General features: G+C 49.4%; 5 protein-coding genes across 5 annotated transcripts; 2 read left to right on the top strand and 3 right to left on the bottom strand.

Annotated features, from left to right (window-relative positions):
- Positions 1-156: 156 nt before the first annotated feature.
- EURHEDRAFT_379587 (putative tRNA-splicing endonuclease) lies at positions 157-6,732 on the bottom strand (the record flags this gene model as incomplete). The annotated part of the gene is made up of 4 exons (XM_040779191.1): positions 157-258; positions 313-384; positions 452-6,641; positions 6,710-6,732. 4 exons carry the CDS (start codon positions 6,730-6,732, stop codon positions 157-159), a joined length of 6,387 nt encoding a protein of 2,128 aa, XP_040636860.1.
- A 1,116-nt stretch (positions 6,733-7,848) lies between these two features.
- Positions 7,849-12,532, bottom strand: EURHEDRAFT_404622 (phospholipid-translocating P-type ATPase domain-containing protein; the record flags this gene model as incomplete). Its single annotated transcript, XM_040780322.1, has 4 exons — positions 7,849-8,710; positions 8,760-8,989; positions 9,051-12,026; positions 12,080-12,532. 4 exons carry the CDS (start codon positions 12,530-12,532, stop codon positions 7,849-7,851), a joined length of 4,521 nt encoding a protein of 1,506 aa, XP_040636859.1.
- Positions 12,533-15,624: 3,092 nt separating this feature from the next.
- On the top strand, positions 15,625-18,156 carry EURHEDRAFT_525002 (uncharacterized protein; the record flags this gene model as incomplete). Its single annotated transcript, XM_040786940.1, has 7 exons — positions 15,625-16,677; positions 16,736-16,837; positions 16,895-16,947; positions 17,007-17,127; positions 17,177-17,258; positions 17,311-17,464; positions 17,518-18,156. The coding sequence occupies exons 1-7, from the start codon at positions 15,828-15,830 to the stop codon at positions 18,154-18,156; spliced, it is 2,001 nt and encodes a 666-aa protein (XP_040636858.1). The 5' UTR covers positions 15,625-15,827.
- Positions 18,157-18,520: 364 nt separating this feature from the next.
- EURHEDRAFT_404620 (H(+)-transporting V1 sector ATPase subunit E) lies at positions 18,521-19,324 on the bottom strand (the record flags this gene model as incomplete). The annotated part of the gene is made up of 3 exons (XM_040780321.1): positions 18,521-18,671; positions 18,720-19,231; positions 19,295-19,324. 3 exons carry the CDS (start codon positions 19,322-19,324, stop codon positions 18,521-18,523), a joined length of 693 nt encoding a protein of 230 aa, XP_040636857.1.
- Positions 19,325-19,692: 368 nt separating this feature from the next.
- On the top strand, positions 19,693-22,043 carry EURHEDRAFT_414738 (DUF803 domain protein). The gene is made up of 4 exons (XM_040782514.1): positions 19,693-19,891; positions 19,941-20,078; positions 20,129-20,221; positions 20,282-22,043. The coding sequence occupies exons 1-4, from the start codon at positions 19,850-19,852 to the stop codon at positions 21,806-21,808; spliced, it is 1,800 nt and encodes a 599-aa protein (XP_040636856.1). The 5' UTR covers positions 19,693-19,849; the 3' UTR covers positions 21,809-22,043.
- Positions 22,044-23,245: the final 1,202 nt, after the last annotated feature.

Raw genomic sequence — 23,245 nt, 5'->3', positions numbered from 1 at the left:
CTTCAAATAAACCAACATTACCAACTAATCACTAGTCCAGCTTTTGCACACAAAGGAAATACCAAAGCGTCTAGGTATGTAGAGCAGACACAAATGGGAGCAATGTACAGCGAATCAAAACAACGAACGAAATGAAATTATACTCGAGCAACCATGTCATCTCCGTTTCGGTCGGATAAATGGATCCGTTTCTTTCTTTTTGCGCATCATAGGCGGCGGTTTAACGCCCTGTGGTCTTTGTGGGGGTCGTGGAGGGAGCTAGAGAATCAATCAGTCAATGAAACCAAAGAGTAAAGCTGCAAAGAAACATACATTTGTTGGACCAGTAGGCGCCCGCTCGATTGGACCATACGCTGGGCCGTCCCGTGATGGCTTGACCAGGTCCTGTACGGAGTACGAGTTAGCATAATTCTATAAGCAAAATCCGATCAAAAAGCGTCAAGAAACTCACCCCCGTGTTCGTAGGAACGTTAGCATCAAGCCGATGCCTTGATCCCCTGGGCGCATGTGGCGGCGGTACAGCATCCTTTGACTTCCGCGGCCGTGCAGCTTTGTTATCTGACGTTGGTGACCCAGGACGCTTCCGTTTCTCCCCGCCCTTTTGATCATCATTTGAAGATGATTGGGACTTCATATTCTCCGACGGATCCCCCGTTTGGATAACCGGGACCTTGGGATCGTGCCCACCAAGCTGTTTTTGTCGCTGGCGCTGCGATTTCTGTTTCTGGATCTGCGCATGGTTATACTCTTCTCGCGAGATTCGTGTTCTCTCCTTCTTGGGCAGGGAGTTTGGAGATGGACATGCACTGGCAATGTGCCCGCATTTCCCGCATTCGGTGCAGCGTTCCACCGTGCAATCGTACCGTCGGTGTCCAGAGGCCTGGCATCGGTAGCACGTGCCCTGAGAAGCTTCCTTGGCATCGATATTGTCGCAGTTCGATGTCATATGCTCGAAGCTACTGCAGTAGCCACACATCCGGTTCTCGTCCAGTCCGTTCGCACCCCCTGACGGGCCCTCTGGCAACGGAGCTGGTGGGGTACCCTTGCCAGATGCAGAGACAGAATGCGACGGGGATTCAGAGGGAAGATTTCCTAGAGAGACAGACGACGGTCGTGACACGGATGCAGCTGAAGAAGGCCGCGAGGGTACCGGTGGATCTGGCGCGTCAATATCGACCATCTCGACATTCTTGTAGCCTGTGAATTGCGGCCGCGCGAGGAGCTTCAACACATCGCCGTTGGTGTAGACATTTCTCGATCGAGCGTTCGTAATGAGCTTATTCCAGAACTCGCCCTGGAGAAGAGATTGCGAATTACCCAGGACCCAAAGCGACGATTTGGCACGCGTCAAACCGACGTTCATACGTCGAATGTCGGACAAGAAACCAATACCCTTGTTTGAAGCGCGCACGCACGAGAAGATAATAACCTCGCTTTCTCGACCCTGGAAAGCGTCGGTTGTGTTGAAATCGACGACATTGAAAATATCATTACCATATTTAGCAGCAAACCGCGTCTTCATCTCCCTCAACTGGCCCTTATATGGCGTGATGATACCAATCTTCCCAGCAAAGTCAAAAGCCCGGAAATCCGTCACCAAACGCTCGTATAGTTGCATGGCCACTTGAAGCTCCGCAACGTTGATCAGCGAGTGGCCCTTTGCAGCACTTTGGTGAAGACCCTGGACATCGAAGAACCGGTACGGCGTGAGCAATTCACTTTGATGCCATGGCCGGGCACGTAATGGTCGCATGTTAGGTCCATCCTGAAGTTTCCCGTCGTAGAATGCAGAGCTGGGGAACGCACTGATTTCTGGATGCATACGATACTGCGTATCCAGCAAATGCACGTCCCGAGGATGATTGGCTTGCATTCTGACGAACAGACTCTGTTCGTACTGGAACCGAGAAGCAACTTTGGACAGAACAGTAGGTGGCAGCTGCTTGGGATCTCCGACAAGGATACACTTGGAGCAACCGTACTTGAGAGGAATGAGGGCACTTAATTCGATCGACTGCGCCGCTTCATCAATGACCACTGTTTCAAATTCGATGCTCAAATTCTGAAACATCTCATGACCACTACCACTGAGCGTAGCACAGATAACATGGGCGCCGTCGATGATATCCTGCTGGATGCGACGCCGCGTCAAATCCGCATCACGCGCAGCAGAATGATTCTTGTCTCTTGCGCTGTCAATCTCCTGACTCAATTGCGTCTTCTTTTTCTTAAGAAGATCAAACTCCCGCTCCAACTCAGCCGGAACAGGCAAGCCCTGTGCTCTACACTGGTCCATTCTGGTCCGCAATTCCTTAAATGACGTATCGGCAGCTTTGTGCTCCATGTATATCTTCTGCAGGTCTCTTTCCCCAGCGTCTTTGCGGCTGTTCTGGCCCAACCTTGCGTTGACCAGTTCGTCCAACGTCACATCGAGCACATTGGTATTAATGGCGTCACTTCTACCCAGACGAATCACGGAAAGCTTCTCGCTGCGTCCGTTGACCGTCTTAACACCTTCCTTGAAACGCATAACCAGTTCATCGACGGCAGCGTTACTGGGCGCGCACACGAGCAATTTCTTCGCCGTAGACGATCTCACCGGCGCCCGCGAATTGCCAATGGTGGTTGGTCGTGCGATCGTCGTTCCCTGATCACCGAGAACATTGGTTAAAAGTGCCCCCACAAGAGCCACAATGGTCTTGGTTTTTCCAGATCCCGGAGGACCCTGGATCAGAGTAAACGCATCATTATCAATGGCAGACTTGATCGCCTTTGCCTGCGCAGGGTTGAGATTGTAATTATCGGCGATTGGCTTGAGAGTCGTATCCGAGTACTTTAGGATAGGCGAAGGCTTTGCCCTCACAATTTCCTCACAGAGGTCGTAATATTGCAAGGCCATGAGCGCACCGTATTCACGCTCAAGCGGAGTCAAAGAAGTAATCTTAGCACCCCAAATAGCATTTCCCGGCGCGAGAGAATTAATGAACGGATTTCCAGGAACGACCCGATACGCAATCTCAACTGTGCCTTTCTTCTTGTTGATCCCAGAGACTCGAGCAAGACAGTGAGGGGCCGCAGAATCATTTGTCGGACTTATTGCTTTCGAGAGGAGAACTAAATCGGACTCGCCTAGACCAAAGTCCCTGAGCTCCATAGCAGGCATGGTAGTGCTGACTTCAACAAACGAGTCGACGGATAGACGTGTAGCGACCTTGACCTCGAACGGCTTAAAGGAACCGTCTTCCTTCGAAGACTGGAAGCCCTGCCATGCTTCAAGAACCAAAAGAGGCTCGAAAGTCCGTTGGTAGTCAATAGGATCTCTGAACGCATTCGAAACTAGCGTGTAATCAGTAGTCCCCGAGTTAGGTGGCAGGTCACCATTCGCAAAATAATCCCAAGAGAGAATCGTCCGATGCAAAGCTGACAAGTCCGGCGCGAGACGGGCACGCATATCCTTGGCCGACCGCACTTGCTTGACCTTCTTGATAGGTCCCTGCTGTTTGAGAGACAATCTCTTGCTCTCTTCATAAGCCTTGACAGCATCAGGCTTCGAACTAGCCTTAGCACCAAAAAGCTCCTTGTCGATTTCATCTTCGCTTTCCGACTCAGACTCCGAGCCAGAAGAGACCATCATGCTTTCAGCGGGAGCACTGTGATCTTTACCCTTGATACCAATTCCGCTCAATCCAGACCCTTGCTCAGCGGTCTGCTCTGCAACACCACGCGCAGGGAGGTTTTTCTTCAACCGTGCCAATTGCTCGAGGTCACGCTTCTTCTTCGCTTCCTTCTCCCTCTCGCGCTTCTCACGGAATGACAGGACATTGGTGGCGGGTTTCAGCGGCGTAGGAACTGCAGGTTTTGGAATAGCCGGCAAGGTCTTGGTTTTCTCTGCCTTCTTCTTATTTTCTGCCGCGACTCGCGCCTTGTTGAGCTCGACAGAGCGAGAAAGTTGCAATAAAACGTTATCGGAAACATCTTCCTCGCCGAATTCATCGTCACTCGGGGACTTCTGGCTGGCCACAGCAGAGGCATCGGTTGGTTTGGCAAAGGCTGTAATCATGCTCTGCTTCTTGAGATTGGCTGTCGAAGCAGTAATAACAGGTTTCTTATAGTACGCCTCCAAAGCCCGAACCAACTCTGCCTTTTCTCGTGGCGTCAAGATGGTCTTGATGGTAGACTTGACAGCAACGCCTTCAATGAAGCCAAGGGCATCCTCTTTCACAGTCGTCACGCTAAGTTCTCCTAGCAGCCGGAGAAGCTTGGCGACGAGCCCAACCAAAGTCGTTGCCAAATATTCGTCTTTAAGCCGGAGCCATTTTACCATTGCGCTCATAGTCGTGGTGGGTGGCTTGAGGAAACTCTCGCGCGCCGTCTTATTCTGATTTGGATCTGCATCCACGACAGCGCCAATGAAAACACTATACTGTTCAAAAAGGAGGTCCGCAAACTGCATGGAGTCACGGCAAAACTCCAGCATCACGCTCTTGTCGTTGCCTCTTAGATGCCAGGATTCGGTTTCGTTGAATATCGTAGTCAACGCTTGCCACAGGTACTCCCAGAGCTTTTGGAGGGAAAGTATCTCCCTACGGTCCGCAAGCTTGCGAGTTCTAAGCATACCAGTCTGAGTGTCGCACAGGATATCCACAATGTCGGTGCCAGTATGAAGCATCCTCGGAGCAGATGCAAACGTCTTCATGTTTGAAATACGCCGAAAAGACCAGCTGAGTCCGTACATCGTCGTCGTAAAGAAAGACTGCAGCAGATGGGACATAGCATCCCGTCGAGCAGACTGGCCGCTAACATTCTTGATAAGAGTCACCGCTGACTGGTAAGTGTTCAAATCAGCCGCAAAGAGAGCAGAGATCAGGGCACTGCTGGTATCTTGACTCCTGAACAAGTCGTCGAGATGCTCCGGCTTGAAATCTGAGAGACGTTCAACAATTTGACAAGAAAAATGTGTAAGATGGCCGTAGTTCATGTTGAAATCTCTCTTCTCTTGACTGGCTTCGCCCTTTGTAGGGAACTTCTCCAGGCCGACAAGAGGCAAAATACCAAGCAGAGCAGATGTGGATAGACCCTTGTTATCTTCGTGTAGGTGTTTGACAACTGCGTCCCAAATCGGTGCCGAATAGGTGCTTACACCATGCTGGAGGGTATCGTATCGGAGGATGATTTCGTAGTCACTCTTTAGAGACTGGCACTCAAGCGCCAATGTATTGCGGATGACGTCCATGCATAACGATGAGATCTCTTGCTGTTTTCCTTGCTCCACAGTGAAATTCGGGGGCTTCAGGATTGTGTTGATGTTTTCGCTTACAATCTCAAGCGTCTCAGACAGGACAACACGCCCCACTGAGCCTCTTGACGATTCATGGTCTGTAAATCTCCGGAGAGTATGAACGAGACTCGCCAATCCGATATGGAAGCAGTGATACCTGGCTAGGTTGGGATAGCGCAGGTCCTGGAATCGTTGAAGGAGCTGATACACCAGAAACCTGCAAGCGGATGGCTGATGAGCACCCTTGAGAGACGACATGAACGGACTAATCCATGATAGAATGTCCTTCATGGCAGACTTCTCAAATGGCTCACCATCGGTGGTTTGCATAAGGAATGCATCAAACTGGGGATTGTAGAAAATCTGCTCGATAATCGCTTTAGGAGAGATAGTCTGCATCGCATCCCAAAAATCACCAGGTGCCTTCTCCAAAAAAGTCTGGATGGTGTTTAAAAGGAAACGAAGACCAGGCGACTGCATAGCAAGATGATCCACAGAGAGACGGCAAGGATCAATTTCCAGCGCTCGTAGATGATGAGTGATCTGGTTCTTGTCCAACCTTTTCACTACAAGTTGCATGCCACGCCACAGCCTTTGAATAACAGCGATCTGTGGCGGCTGTTGAGAAGCTACTCTAAGAGCATCCAAAAGTCCCTCTTTAATCGCCCAGTCAAACTCCATCGTAGTCGGGGGTCGAGGGTACCGCATCCAAGAGTGAATAGCCCAGAAACTGCGATTTTGGTTGGAATCGAACAGAAAACGAGTGACGGCCGGGATGTAATCCGAAACCTTCAGACTGCGCTTAGTCTGAATCAGGCGAAAAGGTTCGTCGAAGTATTGTTGTAGCAAGGCATCGTTACGCAGCATGGCTTCACAGCTCAGCGTCTCAAAGATCGATAAAAGCGATGCGCGGTCGAGCACGTGAAGTGCGATCTCCTGAGGAGGCACCTCTTTTAACCGTGCCGTCGCAACATTCAAATTCTTGATAATCCGCTTAATATCCCATTCGTCCAGCATGCGACCAAATTTCTCGATATCCTCATCATCGTAACTCTCCTTCAAATGCTCCATAAGCCAGACCTTGCCCGTGTAGTATTTCTTAATGCAGAGGTCACATTTCTCGAGCGCATCGTCTAACTTTCGCCAGATCCAGGATTGCAGTTCCGCAACGCCTTCCTCGCTATATGCTAGGATGCGCATGCACGACAGGAATTTCTCCCTGCGGCTCGACGCCTCCTCCGTGAGCTCCGTGACTGTCTTTCCCAACTCGTTTCGTTCGTTTGGATCGTCGTACTGTCCGTGGTCGTCGTCATGTTGCCGAGGGCATAGGATGTGGACATTGTCAGGGAGGGCTTGTAGCTCCCTGTGGAGTAAAAGGCAAAGGTCAGTCGTTTGACCCGGGAGACGCCTCGGAGAAGTCAGTCCACTTACCTGATACCATCCATACACTCCATGATGTTGATATTTTTGTCGCGCAAAGGAGGGACAACGGTTGCATTCCTTGATCGAATGCTATGAGGCCTGCGCTGAGGAAAGAAGACCGGTGAATCTTCGCATCGCAAGCATTCGAATAGTCAAGTTAAAAGATTTAGGAACGGCCTATAGAGCCATAGCTAATAGATGAATGTCGCAAATGGATAGAATGAGACAGCTAGGTCAAGAATAAAGAGAAATGATCCAAAGTGAGGTACTCCGTACATGGGACGACTTCAATGCACGGCACTCTGACACTGTATGAGGGTATAAGGCCGCAACGAATAACACAAAGGGAAGACAGATAGTAAATTTAGCTGAGACACCTCCCTGTGCCTCTAGAAAGGCGTCCAAAAAAGACTGAACAGTGGAAAAGAACCCTCAACAAGCGATGTAATACAGATTTGCTGCTCAGAGGGCGTCCTGCCATTTTATCTATCATATTTGGAAGGCGGTGAACCGCGACCACTTTACGCGTCAAACGCGCCGGCTTTTCTCTAGATCAGAGGTCCTCCGTACAAGTACCTCCACAAGTCTTTCACTACTTGGTGTACAGATGAATGAATCAATATCTTCATTAGAAAGCCTTTCTCATTGAGGTCTTCAATAGAGTACATAAGTTCAATAATCCTCCAATACTAGCCACGCCCACTCAGCTTCCGGAGATTCGAGGCGAGCATATGGTAAAACCAGCAACCAAAAAATGTGACACCATCAATCGAATTAAATCAATAGGAAGAGGGTGTAGAACAGAAAGCAGAGAAAGCTTTTGTACAAAGAAACGAAATCAAGCCAGTCAAGTACAATGGCGCGGAACAAACGGTAGCACTTGAATAAAGATGCACCGTAAGGTGTGTGCAGCAAGGGAAAAAAACATTAAAACGAGGAAAAGCGCCGACCACCAGCCAACTTTGTAAACCGAACGCCATCTATCGGGGAATAGAGCAATATGCTGTAAAAACAAAGTAAAAAGAAGTATCCTCGTAATGACGCAAATGAAATGATGAAAAGATCGAGTATAACCGACGAATGAACCGACAATCATCGTATCAAAAAGAGATCAGGTGAATATATAAGACGAAGATGGAGAATGATTTCTATACGACATTTAAAGGAGGATCATTGTGACCCTTAAGAGGACCGTGTGGGACCTGTTGATAATGGGTGGCCGCAGTCGAGAAGTCGTTCGTGGCCTCATAACTCGGTAGATCTCTGTCGAATGAATGGCGTGTCTGTGCAGGCCGAACGAAGTCCACCGGCTGAGTATGGTGTTGTACATGGTCAAGGCTATCTGTATAATTCGTTCCGTTACTCCCATTCTGGCTCCGCATGTGAGTGGCACGTGTAACAGATGGCGGATACATGGCTTGGTGATCGTCTGAAAAGGGATCTTGCTTCATAGAAGGCTCAATTGGTTTCCCCAAGTCCGAAGATGTTGCGGATGTATCCCCAGAGCCAGGTGCAACAGAAGGAGGCACGTACGTCTCGTTTTCGTTTTCTTCCAGGTACTTAAATTTACCCATGGTAACCCATTCACGGACAATATCCACATCGTAAGGGAAGAAAACCTTCTGGATCGACTTGACAGTGAAACGAGGGAGGAGACAGATTATGACGGTAATAAGAAGAACCACCCAGAAGGACAGGGTCCCGTATACTTCCGCTGCCGAATGATAAAACGTCCCTGCGGCAGTGAAAGAAGAATAGACACCAGTCCAGAAGAAGATCAGGATAGAACTGATAGCGTTGATCAACACAGTCAACCAATCCCAGCGGTAGGTATTCATGATAACGTAGGTGTTACTGGCGATAACGGCAGCGGAGGCAACCAGAACACCCATACGAGTTCGGTCGTTGACGTTCAAACCGTTTGCCGTGACGAAATTCGCGGGCTTATACAGCAGATACGGCATGTAGTAGCAGATGATCGACTGATAGAGACCGTCACCCATGTATAACCTGAAGTGTGTTAATATCTTCAAAAAGCAGCAAGAGCTGAGAAACATACCAGAACTTGAGCTGCGACCATTCCTTCCGCTCGATACCTCTCATGTACAATTGAGGCACGGCCAATGATACCCTGTCATCGACATCTTGATCTAGAATTCCCATGAAGATCACAGGCAACGAAGTGAAAGCAACGTTGACCAAGACAATGTAGGTGTAATCGAACAGATAGGAACCGTCGAAGTCGTTGTAGATACAGTACCAGAAGAGAGCAAACGTCCAAACCAGGTTCTGAGATACTGTTAGCATCAAGCATCATACTTGAAGGGAAATGGAGAGTGCTGGAACTAACCTTGTAGAAAAAGTTGGCAATAGTCTCACCCATACGGCGATAGGAATATCTTCCATGAACCAGGATGAGCCGTTGAAGGAATCGGAATTGTCCGATGGCATAGTCAGATGACATGGCTGCTTGCCGACCTTCTTCACCAGCAATACCGACACCAACATCTGCCTCCTGAATCATGGCAACATCGTTGGCACCGTCACCAATCGACAGAGCCATGATGTTAAGACCATTCTTGACCAGCTTCACAACGGCCGCCTTTTGGGCAGGACTGACTCGACAGCAGAGAACCGATCGACACTGTTTGCACAGCAACAGGAACCTTTGCTTCAATTCGTCGGTGAGCATGAGCTTGAGCGTGTCACCGTCAATCACAACAGCATGAGTCGGTGGTGGTGGTGCGTGCTCCTCACGGGCAGCTATGAGCTCTTCGTCGGATCCTGTTAAGCCAAACTTCTGCAACTGATTGGCAAGCTCTTGTGCGGCCTGTTCCGGTTTAGATTCAGGGATATTGAACACGATCAATTCCATATTGTTGTTCAAAAGGTTGCAGGAGTATCCAATGTTTATAGCCGTTTCGACCTTGTCGCCGGTCAAAACCCATAATTTAATACCCGCATCTGCCAGCAACGAGATGGTATCCGGCACACCGTCTTGAAGTCGATCCTCAATTGCAGTACCACCAATAAGCATGAGTTCCTGCTCAATGGCACTGGATACCTGTTCAAGCTTCTCCTCACGGTCGGTAAGAGCCGCTGCTGCAATGTCGTGTTCGCGGCTCCAGATCTGGTACTCCTCTTCGCTAAGCTCCCGATCTGCGATACAGAGAGTTCGCAATCCTTCTCGGGCAAACATTTCAAGCTGATCGGAGGTCTTCTGTCGCAATTCATGTTGTTTCCCAGGTGCCAACCGCGAGTAGATGATGCTGTCTGCACCCTTGCAGAAAAGTCGAATCGAGCCATCTGGCATCCGTACAATCGCACTCATACGCTTTCGCGACGAGTTGAACTCGAGAGTGTTCATAACCGAGTACGTCCGTTCTTCACCCATGACATTGACAATCAGATCATCACCGGCTCGGCCAATGACAGTGAAACCACAATCACGAGCAGCACTGACCAAAGCAGCCTCGTCGGGAGACTGCGCCTTGAACTCAATCTGCGGTGGGTCGCCTGGGGTTTGTTCCGTGATAACAGTATGGCACACAGCCAGGGCAACCATGAAATGCTCAACAAGCGCCTTTTGCTTTTTGCCAGATTGACCTTCTAGGTCCGAAACGAAGTGGGGTGAGACGAAAGTCAGGTTTTCATCCCGTAAATACGGGTTGTCATGGACTCCACGAAGCATCTCAAGCATCTTAACGGTATCGGCAGCAATCTTCTCCTGAGCTTGAGCGGCCTCTATTTCCGCGTCGCCACCTTCCCGGCGTTTCATACCAGCCTGGGCTTCCGTGTACGCTTCACCGTATGGAACTCCATTGATGGTGCACTTCTTGAATTCCATGACATTCTGGGTCAATGTACCGGTCTTGTCAGAGAAAATATATTCAATCTGTCCAACATCATCGGAAATGTTCCAAGATTTGGGAACGCACGCCATTTCCAGCTTGTCGTAGTACATAAAAACGTCGCAGTGGATGAACACAGCCTGGATAGTACGAACGATTTCCAGCGAGATGTAGAGCGAGATGGGTACCAAGTTCTGAAAGAGAACGACAGCGACCCAAAAGGTGACGATACCAGTAACCGGGGGAGCAGTGTCTCCGGGCGGCGAGTAATCGAAGTAATTAAGCGACTTATTGCTGGAAGCCCAAGCAACACCGTTCACGATACCCATGACCAAGCACATGAAAAACAGGATGATGAAGTTGTAGATAACGTTCCAGTTCAGATCTTTGGCAAGTCGCGCCCGCTTGGTTGGTGTGACACCGGAGTTCAGCATGATCTTGGTCTCAGATCCAGTGAAAACGACCACGCCTAGAATCCATTCGGTGTTGCGAAGGGAGCAACCGCGGAGTAGCATATTGTTGATCGTGATGGGCTCAACCATCTCTTTGCGAGGCGCGTCAAGGAAATCCGGGTCACGCTGATCCCAGCGGATAGAAGCATTGTACGAGTACAGATTAGCGGTCGGGGCCTCGCTTTCGATGGTGAACTCGGCCTTTTCACAATCCCTGGCGTGTCGGACTTGACGGCCGCAATTCAGGGCCTGGCGCACTTTCAGGTTGGTCTCACCATCCAAGTTCTTGGTCTCAACATAGCATGCACCATCCATATCAGAGGTTGATAACACAACAATATCGGCAGGCACCGGGTCTCCATTGTACAAGCGAATGAAGTCTCCAACCTGGACGCTTTTCCAGTAATCACGTTTGAAACGGGCTGTCTCCGGAGTTTGCTTGGCCATGTCGAGGACACTGCCGCCTTTTCGAGGAGGCGTCGCGGCCGAAGGGGCCGGAGAGGGACTTGGATCACGGGCTGCCTTGTCAGGATGAAGGAATTTGCTGCTGTCTCCGTTGGACATGGGCCAATCTGGTCGTGCATCTGGAGTGGGCGACGGAACAGGGGTCATCTGAATCGCGGCGTCGTCCAGACCTTGGTCGCGATTGGAAAGACCAAGATCGCGCTGGGTGTATACAGAAGCCCGCGGATCGACAGGATCTGTGAAAGAGTCGTCTATCCCATTCCCCTTTTTGGGCTGAATGCCCCTCTTCTCGTTGATGAAATCCCGGCAGAATCTGTATGTTGCAACCGTCGCGCGAGTAGATGCCTTTTTGATACGTCGCCATAGCGAGACGTTGTCCTCGGTCGAATTAACATTACTCCAGTCAACTAAGCGATAAACCGGTGAATTATTCAACTCGTTATCGAGTACAGTACGCCGCCAATCCTCGATAGCATCTTTAATGGCGGTCACCACAACGATGACAATCAGGGGGACAGCGTTAAGACCGGGGTTGTTGGCACCGAAAATGGACGGAATCTATGGCAAACCGTTAGCCACACTATCAAAAGAGAGGTAAGAGCATAACATACGTTGAGAATAATGACAAACAGGAAATAGATGTTGGCAATGTTATGGAACTGAAACCAGATGTTCATGGGAACAAACGTAAGCGGAGAGTATTTCGCCGTGCGAATCTTGTTTCTGGGGTAGTTGTTATTTGGGAAACCGTCCTCATCGCGTTCAGATTCAGGGACAGGAATGTTGAAGTAAACACGACGGTTGGGGCCTTTTTCATCATGATCAGCTGAGGTATCGCCTCCGTTGGATGAATTTGCCGCAGCCGACTTGCGCTTCTCATCGTTCAGATGCGAGCGCCGGTGCAAGCGATCCATGATAGAGACACGTTTTCGTACCCCACTGGCAGTTCCCATTCGTGTTGTTGCCCATCGTTGACGCTTTGTTGGTTTCGAGATTTGGTTGCTCAACTCGCGATCGTCGGCACCCGGGTCGTTATTGGCGGCGCCTTCGAATTGTACAGACATTTAGGCGGTTGTCGGCCCTCGCAAGGGCGTAAAAGTTAAAGGGACAAGGACAATCGTATAAGAGCCAGGTTATGATGATGGAGGGAGAGCATCCGCTCCAAGTGAGACGGACCCCGACAGCGCAGCCAGTCCGTGAGATCCCTGGGGGTTGTTTTTTTGCCTTCCCTGTTAGTAGTTCAACCTCCGATACTGCCTTGTTTTCTGAGACAGCGCGGTCGATAAAAACTAAAACACTGCGAAATCGTAATCCATACAATATGCGTAGGGCGATGGTCTTTGCGTCGACAAGGTTGAAGGAGGACGTCACTTGCTGAGAAATCGTCTGTCGTAGTTCCAAATCGTCGAAGGCAAAAACGAACGGGGGAAGGAGATCGCTGACGATGATTAATCAAATAGGAAATGACGGAAGAAAATCGAAGAGAATAAAAGAAGAGAAAAGAGAAGAGAAGAGAATAGCGGTAGTAGGACTACTAGTAGTAGTGGTTGGTACGGGAGTAGTAAGAGAGAGAGAAAGGACACTTGCTGCGACTTACTACGACTAACTGCTACTAGAAACTCTCTGTCTCTCTGACTGACTCTCGCCGGGAAACGAGGGAACTGGTAACTTACAGTATTACATACGGTACTGTACCAGCCCATCGCCAGGCCACAAGTAAGGCGGTGTTTTTTTTTGTTACCGCCCAGCCGTGTAGTGCCGATTGGAGGCTGACTCAGCTTAGAGTAGCCCAATAATCCGCACTTATCCGCGATGGGAACGCGTAAGTTTAAGCCCTGGACATCGGATGTAACGGATGGACAAGGCGTACACTGTGTTATGCTGCGGATGGCTTTCTTTATGCTACAAGTGCGGAGTATATAGTAAGGTTAATAGTTTGAATATTGTTATAATCTTACTGTATTCCTGACCACAACGTATCTCGTCATAATGCCACCAATAACTTCCAACCTTCCAAACCAACCTCCAGCCTTCAGACTACCGGGCTGGATGAAACCCTCTTGTTCCAAATTCGGTTGCGATTATGGAAAACGAGCGTACGGACTAGAAAAAAAAAAATCTCTGTTGTGGCAACCATAGTAACCGTTGCTTGTATAGTTTGGTTCTTCCAAAGGCGAGCTTGATTTCTAAGGGACAGACGGCACAAGGACGATGATGCATATCCGAGCACTCAGTTATGTATCCATACACAAACCCCACGCCTGCTTTATTTAACATTAAATTATGACGACCCGGTTGTCGCATCGAAAAACCGGGATTGTCTGCATCGGTCCTCCATTTTTGATGAGGCTGTGGGGCCGATCAGGTGAGTTGCCATATCGGGGCTAGTCTGGTATCCTATGTCGGAGGGTATTGCTCTTTCGTACAGAGTAGTATCGCCAATACCACTACCACCATGTAGGAACAACCATTCGACTTCCGTATGTTTCTAGTATGCGGATACCTGAAGTAGTATTCCTGCAAGCAGCTTGTTGAGGGCGGTTTCAACGGCAGAATATGCTCTTCTGTATTTGGTAGACACTTCTTTTCCAACCACACTCTTCCGGTTTACTTCTCTCATTGATAGAGCCCAAATGATGCGAATCCCCTGGAAGCCTCTCCATTCTAGTGGGGACCACTGAGATACAGCGAAGAGACAGGTCGAAAGCATCAAGGTGTCCCGGGACCGGAGGCATACACTACTACTCCGTATGGAGTGCTGATATCCTATTCGATTGAGAAGTCTCACTGGCACTTGGATAGGTGGTCCTTCGACCAAAGATTGGCAGCCATGGCAAACACAAGCGAACACTTTCCGTTCGAGAAGGGTACGCGACACCAATATTTCCAACAGTGCCTATCGATCGACAAGTCAGCAATTTTGACGTCTTCCCGATCAGGCAATCTATACAATCGTGCTGGCATCGCACCGAAGGTAAAGTTTACAGTTTCCGCCCGTTCCCTAGTTGGACGGGTCTCTATCTTTTCCCGGCCATGCGATTTTCAATGACACTTCGTCGTGCCTCCTGATATTGCTTGGCGTTTGGCCGTCTATTCTGTACTGTACTTGTGTCAGGCGTGATCTCGCATTCACATATTAGCTTGCATAATTCCAGCTAATTCAAACTACCTCGATTTGATACAATTCCTTGATTGCAATTGACCACAGCAAGCGGTCTTCTTCCAATCAACAGTCTTATACTCCATACAAGACTCGACAAGTGCTCTTCCCCCTATTGCTCTGTATCGGTATTACCACTCTCCTATTTTAGGCTTGGCATAGTGATAAGCCAGGCTCTTAAAACAGTATAGTGTACAATAGTCCTCCACAGCAGTAATAGTGGTAAGTATGGAGAGATGGGTGGTTCTCGAAGGAAGTCGGGTTATTTGCCAGGGAGTCTGTCTGGAGCAAAGGTCATCTACAGTAATTTGTATCCTCCCTCGCTGTAAATTACAGGAAAGATCTGGACCCAATCGCAGCAAAAAGGAACTATTTTAGTGGAATTGAGTGTCTCCGCCTGATACATCATAATACTTCTCACCTCCACTCTTCTCCAGACTGTTGTGCAGACTCCAGGCACCGCACGGAGGATTCTGCATCTAGCCAACTGTTTGCGCGCTTGTCGGTTTCCTCGATCTATATTGCTAGTTAGTCTGCCCCGTATCTACAATATCGCCCTCCTACAGAGTACAGTTTTTCATAAATCAGTCTGTATGAAATACAAAATACTCTCCACAACGATGGTCATCAACCCAGAAATGCAAAGTGGAGAACAAGGTTGTAAACCCAAAGCAGATCAGCGGTATTTTGACCTTCCCCTGGCCGTTCCAAAACAAGCCAGTAGGAATATGTAGGAATAATGCTCAAGTAGGAGTCAGGCCATAAAATGCACAGCAGTGCATTTTTCACAACCTCGTACTCGACACATGGTAGAAATGCCGTCAGATGCGAGATTCCAAACACGATGTAGATTTAAAAGTAGCGTATCCATTTTTAGCAATGTCTGACTGCGCAAATGCGCAAAGCCCCGGTAAATACTCGGAAATGTCAGCATCCGCTGTTCAAATACGAGTCTGTCAGACGATCTCCTGTTCACTTCTGTTTCGCCAGTGGATGGAGAAACGAGAGCCAAACCTCTCCATCTTTTCTCTTCCACCCCGTCGATATCCAAAAATGGAAATATGGTCTTGCTGACTCAGAGTCATGTGATTTCGCGATGCTAGCGCGCGTCACCCGTCGTGTTGCTGCAGGAGGAATAAGCCGCCGTAAAAAGGATCTCCTCAGAGTGAAGAAAGAAGTCCGTGCAAAAGGGTCTCGACATGCCTCCGTCTCGCAGCATCGCGGACTTCTTCAATCGTCCCAGTTTCCCAATAGCCAATCCAGAAAGTCCTACTGACAATGACCGACCACGAAGGAGCATCGACTCCCCCACTACCTCTCCACTGACAGAGCCGCCATCGTCATCACTTCCAAATCATGCCTCCCCGCCGTCGTTCAATTTACCTACATCTCGAGAAGACAAGCCGCGCATGAAGGAGGAGGGTGAGAGGCCACCGCAGCCAAGCTTCCAAAGCGCCGATTCTACTGTCGCGGACATTCCAACCCGGCGCATGATCAATGGAAAAGAAGTCGTCATTAGCTCGGATGGAGAAGATACGGACTCTATTGCGTCGCTGGAATCTCCGGAGGAGCTTTTTGCCCAGCTTGGGTCTGGGCCCAAGGACGCTGCGGGCAAGAAATCCGGTGAAATACGGGAGACGCGGTTGTCAATAAATGATGTGCAGCCGTCCAGACTCAATGCGAAAAGTTTCTCGGCTCCCAAATACAAGAATACGCTAGATGCTTTGGTTATAGATGCAGTCGACGACAACGAGACAGAGGCAAGCATCGCGAAAATAAGGGCTACTATCAAGCTGGAAGAGGAGAGTACAGCTGCGACAGGCTCCGATGGGCAAGACAAACAACTACATGAGAGTATGCTGACATCAGCTCTGGGTGATAAAGACGATGAGCTGGGGTTGCAGCGTCTACTCGAAGCAGTTCGGAGGACAGAAGCTTTTGATCACGAAAAAGCTTGGTCAATCTTCAGTAATAAGGAGGCGCCACCCCCTGCTCCGGAATTCCCTCGAGATTCTGTAGCGCCAGGGACATATATGGCGGTGTTGCGAGGTTCGTGTTCTGTCGACGTTTATCGGCATTTGTCTAGTTGGCTCTAACTAGCTTGCAGAGCCCGGTTCGCGTGAACGTGCGTTTCATTCCGGCATTGTGGACTTTGCTTTGTCAAAACAGCTTTTACCGGACGAGCTGGTCAAGTGGATTTTCCATTCGGGTACGTTGCAGAACGCCCGTTCCCGTTTAAGTTTGATACTTACTGTTCTTTTTTTAGTACCCGCTGAACCCCGGGACGAACTGAGACAAGTTTATTGTAGGATGTTCAAGGTTGGTTCTAAATCGCTCACACGTTTCAGAGTTATTAATCGTTAACGGATTTTGGTCAGCATGCTACTGCTGAACGAGTCAGGTCCCTTGTACGTCCAAGCGACATTGATCTGCTTTTTCGACGATTGGGCGCGACTCCCAAAGCATTGGCACTAAGAGAACCAGTTTCACCAGATCCACGTAAGGCTCAACGCTCTAATGTTTGGTTATCACAACTAATTCAAGGCAGCAGAGTCAGCGCCAAACACATCGCTTAGCAACCACAAGCCTTTGCTTTCGGTCCTGGAGCTGCTTCGGGGTGCAGCAGACCTGTAAGTTCCGTGTCCGCGTGTCCACAAGTTCCATAGTCCTGATTTCCCATAGGTTCGCCGATGATACCCGGGAACGGATACTGATGATCCTATTCCGCTTAACGATTGATATCTCGTTGATGAAAGATACCATTGTCTGTTCAGAAGTTGAAAGGGCTATTACAACAGTACTGAAAGCGATACCCGAAGACGGCACTGATGATACAGTAAGTTATCCTAAAGCAGTCATGGGCCCTCTATCCTAATGAACGGTGGTCAGATAAATCGTATCTGCACATTCCTTTATGACACTATCAAAGACCCCGCATTCCAGAGCCGTCTTCTCAAACACACGCTCCCAGCATCAAGCTGGATATCATTACTACGCTGTCGTCTCGCTGTCGCCTACCTAACGCACGACGAAGCCCCCCTAACCGAACCCCCCGAAACTGTCCTTGACCTAAAACGCATGACTCAAGTCCTTAGAAACCGCCGCTTCGACGTGAAACTCCACAAAGGCAAAGGGACCGCCGAATACGACTATGGCGAACTTGGCTCCATCATTATCCTTCTCAACATCGCCATTGATCCTGGTTGGGCTGTGTTAGGATTCCCGAGCAAAGAGGCAGAAAATGCGTTCAATGCTGAAATTGATGCACTCGCGGACCGGCTCAAGAAGATCTTCACTTCGATTGAGGACTCGGGTGTCTCACATCTTAAACGGACGCTCGCCAAGGAAGGGCTCGAGGCCTTGCATTACCGTGTCTTGTATTCAGTACGGTCGAAGCCGCAGCCCAGGAAGGTGGGATTTCAAGTTGAATTGAACGAGAATAAAAGTAATAAGATAACGAAATACACGAGGCGGGTGCCAAAGGAGAAGCCAGAAGCGTCCGTCATGGACGAGAAAAAGTTTTCATGATGGGCTTGCATTCGCTATGGGTTATTACGGTTTATGCGGAACAATCCTACTGGGCTGACAACGCTGGGTTGTCAGCTGTCAATGCTCCAGATTCATAGCACGGCTCCAACAGTTACAGCTGCTTCAAGTCTTAGCAGCTGAGACACCGTTTGCCAGACGGAGTATATCGCTTTACTATAACGCTTAGAATAACGACTAATGATCGATGACAATGCAGCTACTGTATCAATAGAACTGTGGCAGCGCTGAATATAGACGATGACTAGTTATCTGTATACAATCCATGCCTCTAGGAGGAAACTAGAACGCCAGGTAAATTGAAAACATACGCAAACGGTATCACAAACACGCACGGGTTAGCTTCCTAATCAGTAAATTTCCGGTTCTCGTTCTTGCCAAAGAGAATCTCTCTGACGGCAGGGAGGGCGTCAATCTCGAGCAACCGCAGTCGCTCTTCGAAGGTGTTGACAATCTCGATCTTGCCCTGGCCTCCGATGATGGAAACACCACCGGCACTATCTTAGTTAGAAAATGAACGAGCACCTTTAGAGTGGAGAACTTACGATCCATCTGGCAGCGACTCTTCCTCATCCAACTCAACCACAGTATTCTTCCCAACGGTCTTCTTAAACTCCGCAGTAGCCTCCTCAATAGCCTTCTTGACAGAATCATAATCCTTCTTCCGTGCGCGGACGCTAACATTGTCCTCGTTCAACGTATACAATCCCTCGAGGACCAGCCCCTTAAGCACCTCCTCGTACTTCTTCGCATCCCCGCCCGCAATACCAGTAACTTTCTCCCTCGCCTGCTGGAACAGATCATCTAGCAGCTCCTGGCGACCCGACAGCACACGGAGACGGGTACGATTCGCGAGCGTCGAGCGCGTGATCTGCTGGGACATGGCGGCCTGCTTGAACTTCTTCTCGTAGAGGGTGTCGATGGCGGCGGTTTCTTGGCGGACTAGCTTGGACTTTTCGATGGCGAACTCCTCGTCGGCTTTGAGGTTGATTTCACGGGCTTTTTCCAGGGCTTCTTGGTGGATGAAGGCGGTCATCTTGCGGAGCTCACCCGCGACCTGTTATGCCCATGGCTATCAATACTATGGTTCCGAGGGTGGGAGAGGGAGGGCGTGGCCTACCTGGTCGTCGGAGAGGGCATGTTGCGACATTTTGGCGGTTGGGATTGGAGAATTCAAGTTTTGAAGAATAGGGATTGGAATCGATATCGAATGGGAGACCTCAGACTCCCGATGCGGAATGCTGCTGGGGAGGTGATAAGGTCAGTCGTTGCGGTCACAGTGGCATCAACAGGAATAGCGAGAAAATGCTCAAATGGATAGTAGCTAGAAGGTATCTTTCACTTACATGCCTCACGAAGCTATCTTCCTGTTGTTATTGTTGCTGCTGTAGCTGTAATAGTGTTGAGTCGGAGGTCTGTAGTGACGAGTGATGGGTGAAGTGGTGGATCGGCTGACTGTCTAACTAAGCCTCAGGAACGGCGTTCCCGCATGAAGTCACCGTCCACCTCTTACTTATCGCTCTTTGTTTCAAAACTTCCCTCGTTCATCCATCCCATCATTTATATTTGTCCTGACGATGGCGTCTATTTATCGATAATCATCCTGCCTCTTCCTTTGGCGATTGCATTACTATACGGTCCTGCGCCTTTCTCCAATGCCTGCGATTACTTCGTGATGGGGAAGCTCGGTGACTTGTCTCCCCAAGGGAGTGTCGCGGTTTGTGTTATCATTATTCTCTGATATGAGCCTCAGCTGACAATTGCAGGTCGGAGTGTTGGTCGGGTTGATCTCGACCAGTGTCCAGGCTATCGGTCTAACCCTTCAGCGCAAGTCGCATATCCTCGAAGACGAAAAGGATCCGTACGAAATACGCCGACCTCCGTACAAGCGTCGAAGATGGCAGGTACGCTCCCTAGAAATGCGACTATATACCGTACATTCTGACGATTACAGCTGGGCATGCTGATGTTCGTTGTATCGAATATCGTCGGGAGTACGATCCAAATCACCACCCTTCCGCTCCCGGTTCTCTCGACTCTTCAAGCCGTTAGTATAACGACCCCCTTCTCCTCATTTTTCCTCTGCTAATACCCCGTCGCACGATAGTCCGGTCTCGTTTTTAATACCATTTTCGCTACCGTGATACTCGGTGAAGCATTTACCAGATTCTCCTTACTCGGTACGATCCTGGTCTGCGTCGGCGCGATACTGATCGCCACGTTTGGCGCAATTGGGGAGCCACCGCATACGTTGGATCAGTTATTACTACTCTTGCAGCGCCGTCCGTTTATACTATGGGTCGTTGGAACCGTCATCCTCATGCTGGGGATCCTAGCGGGGTCTCGAATGCTGAGGCTTCTCTCCTCTTCACCTCGTTGGAGGCATTCGAGTGCACGGCATCTACAGGTGGTCCATAGTCGCATCCGGCTCGTACGGGGAATGTGTTTTGGTCTGGTTAGTGGAATTTTGTCGGCCCACACCCTGCTTCTGGCCAAGTCGGCTGTTGAGCTGCTAGTCCGCACTATCGTATACCGCACAAACCAGTTCAACCGATGGCAATCATGGATAATTCTGATTAGCGTCATCGCTTTGGCCCTCTCCCAGCTGTTTTTCCTCCACCGCGGTCTGAAGCTTTGCAGTACCAGCGTGCTCTATCCTTTTGTGTTTTGCATTTACAACATCATTGCTATATTGGACGGTCTCATCTACTTTCGACAGGTGTCCGATTTGGGCGGACTCCGCGCGGGACTTATTGCTCTTGGTACCGTTATTCTGTTGAACGGAGTGCTTTGTCTTTCGTGGCGGTTAGAAGACATTGACAACCATGCTGCTGTTACCGTGGTTGGATCTTCGCAGACAGGCTTAGGGCCGGGAATGGCCGTCATGGAGGAGAATCATCTGCATGGGTTAGGATTGGATGGCGAGGAAGGCCAACCTGGCGAGCGCCAGCCGCTTCTACAGGCAGCTCCTCCGCAGCGCAGGTCTAGTCATCGACGAACGCCCAGTCTACCATCCTCATTTGCGCCTACGCAACATCGGAGCTCCACTCCCGGCTTGGATTCGGCTTCAATATGGGCAGAGCTCGACGACTCGGATTATCCGGAGTCGTCGAATTTCCGACCGTCACCTTTCTATCGTCCGACTAACACAATCCCAGCGCGACCACGAAGCAAAAGCGGTACTTATGCAACACTGCGAGACGGCGTGTTGCGCCGATCACAACGCTCGACTACCAACCCTCTCCTCAATTACCGAAACTGGGATCCACGCCGGATTCCCCCGTCCGTCCGCGAGAGCAAATCGCAGCAGAGATCACCTGCATCGGAGAGTGCAAGCTCGCCTCTAAAGTCGCAGTGGGAATCCAACGGTACCAACGTTGGCTACGGCACCCAAGATGCACGAAACGACCAGCTCTTCCGCGGGTCACAACAACCAACACCAGAACAACAACCTGATCCTAATAACGAACCCGCTCCTAGAGTCCGCTTCCTCGCTGGCTCGAGGAACCCTCTAACTAATGCCTGGAGAACCGGAGTTCGATTCCTTTCTCGCTGGTCCGGTCAGCAACAGCAAGCGGGGAATGACCGTGAACGCTCCCCGGATCTTGAGGGTCGCGGTCCTGCGCCGTCGTGAGTATCTTTTGGCGGTTTGCTTGGATGTTTAAATTTATTTATATAATTACATACCCTATTATAGATTATCAATACGAATACCCTTGGCTTGTACAGTATGGACGGAGTAGATAGATCGGGTTTCTAGTTTGGCTTGAATAAATTGATTTCTAGAGTGGATTTCAAGTGAATTAGCTACTTGCCAAATAGATTCCTGGTTTAGATATACTTCGAGGCCTGTTGATGGGATGTCACTGGTGAATGTCACCGAATATATAACCTCGACCACCCACTTTAAACCCCCATCAAACCAGACACCTTCATAACCACCTACCTAACCCTCCCATGGCTTTGTCTCTGGGCAAGTGGTACATTACTCTCATTCAAACAAATCCCAGAGCTCGTCTTGATTATCCAAGTCGAATATGTGAAACCACCAACCTATGAGAGCACCCTTCAAGTATCGTCGTGGCAGGGCTCTCATACGATTTATGGCTTTTAAAAAACTCACCGTGTCGACCGGATAAACCGAATATCCAATTTGGAGCGTACATCGCAACTTTTTTTTTCTGTGAAGAAATACCGTCCTTAAGTTGATTGTTCCCTGTATACATATTAACGATGGCTTCATAGTGGACGTGGTCTAAGTGCAAGCTATAGCCCCTACCAGATATGACAACAAGGACCGAGATGGAGAAGTGATCCTTCTCAAAGTACGAGCAAGACAAGATTCAAAAATGACTTGAGAATCAGTGTCAAGAAACGCAAGCTCGTTGTCCAAACGGCCTATGACAACAATGAGAGATCGAGAAAGTTTCTCTACTCGGAGCATATCTCCTGGAGTTCTTACAGGATGAGAACGCAGTACATTCTGGGACTATCGATTCCTTGGTCCATTGGGTTGCGGTTCTCCATCCATAAATTATTACTCAAGCTGGCGATCTCAATTGCTAAAACCAGAACCTCTACCACCCACCCTATGCCCAAGAAAATAGACTACATGGTTTGTCTTCGACTTCACTCCAAACACCTGTAGGGGCCCGTTGAGTCCTTGTCTAAGGGGCCAGATGAGCTGAGATTCGGCGTAACCACCGACGGTCACCTCAGAAACGTGCCGATATTTACTGGGCTGGAGGTCAAGAGGGAGTCCTGATAACTATACTAAGGGAGTCTTACAAGTTACTTCTGAACCGCCATCATCCATTGTTTCATGATCTCCAAGTAATCGGTAATGGAAACCGACCACTGCTACAGGAGAAGACCGTGGAAGACGTGCTGAAAAATAACAAGAGTGATACAGCGCATTGTTGCACATGAACTGACAGCAAACCAGAAAAACTCAATCAGACATTGTATCTTGCGCTGCAACAAGCCCCATTTGACCAAAGGTTAAGCGTATTTCACGCACAGGATCAAATTGGAGTAGTACAATGTATCCGACGGTTAGTTTAACGAGAAT

Source organism: Aspergillus ruber (genome assembly GCF_000600275.1).
Source record: "Aspergillus ruber CBS 135680 unplaced genomic scaffold scaffold00023, whole genome shotgun sequence".
Taxonomy (NCBI): Eukaryota; Fungi; Ascomycota; class Eurotiomycetes; order Eurotiales; family Aspergillaceae; genus Aspergillus; species Aspergillus ruber.
Note: the sequence above shows the minus strand (reverse complement) of the source record. Positions and strands in the feature narration are given on the sequence as shown.

Excerpts from the sequence above, each read along its gene's own strand:
- EURHEDRAFT_414738 (XM_040782514.1), top strand. The coding sequence starts at position 19,850 with ATGGGGAAGCTCGGTGACTTGTCTCCCCAAGGGAGTGTCGCG. Across the intron at positions 19,892-19,940 it reads CTCCCCAAGGGAGTGTCGCG|GTCGGAGTGTTGGTCGGGTT; the intron begins GTTTGTGTTATC and ends TGACAATTGCAG. Across the intron at positions 20,222-20,281 it reads TTCTCTCGACTCTTCAAGCC|TCCGGTCTCGTTTTTAATAC; the intron begins GTTAGTATAACG and ends GTCGCACGATAG.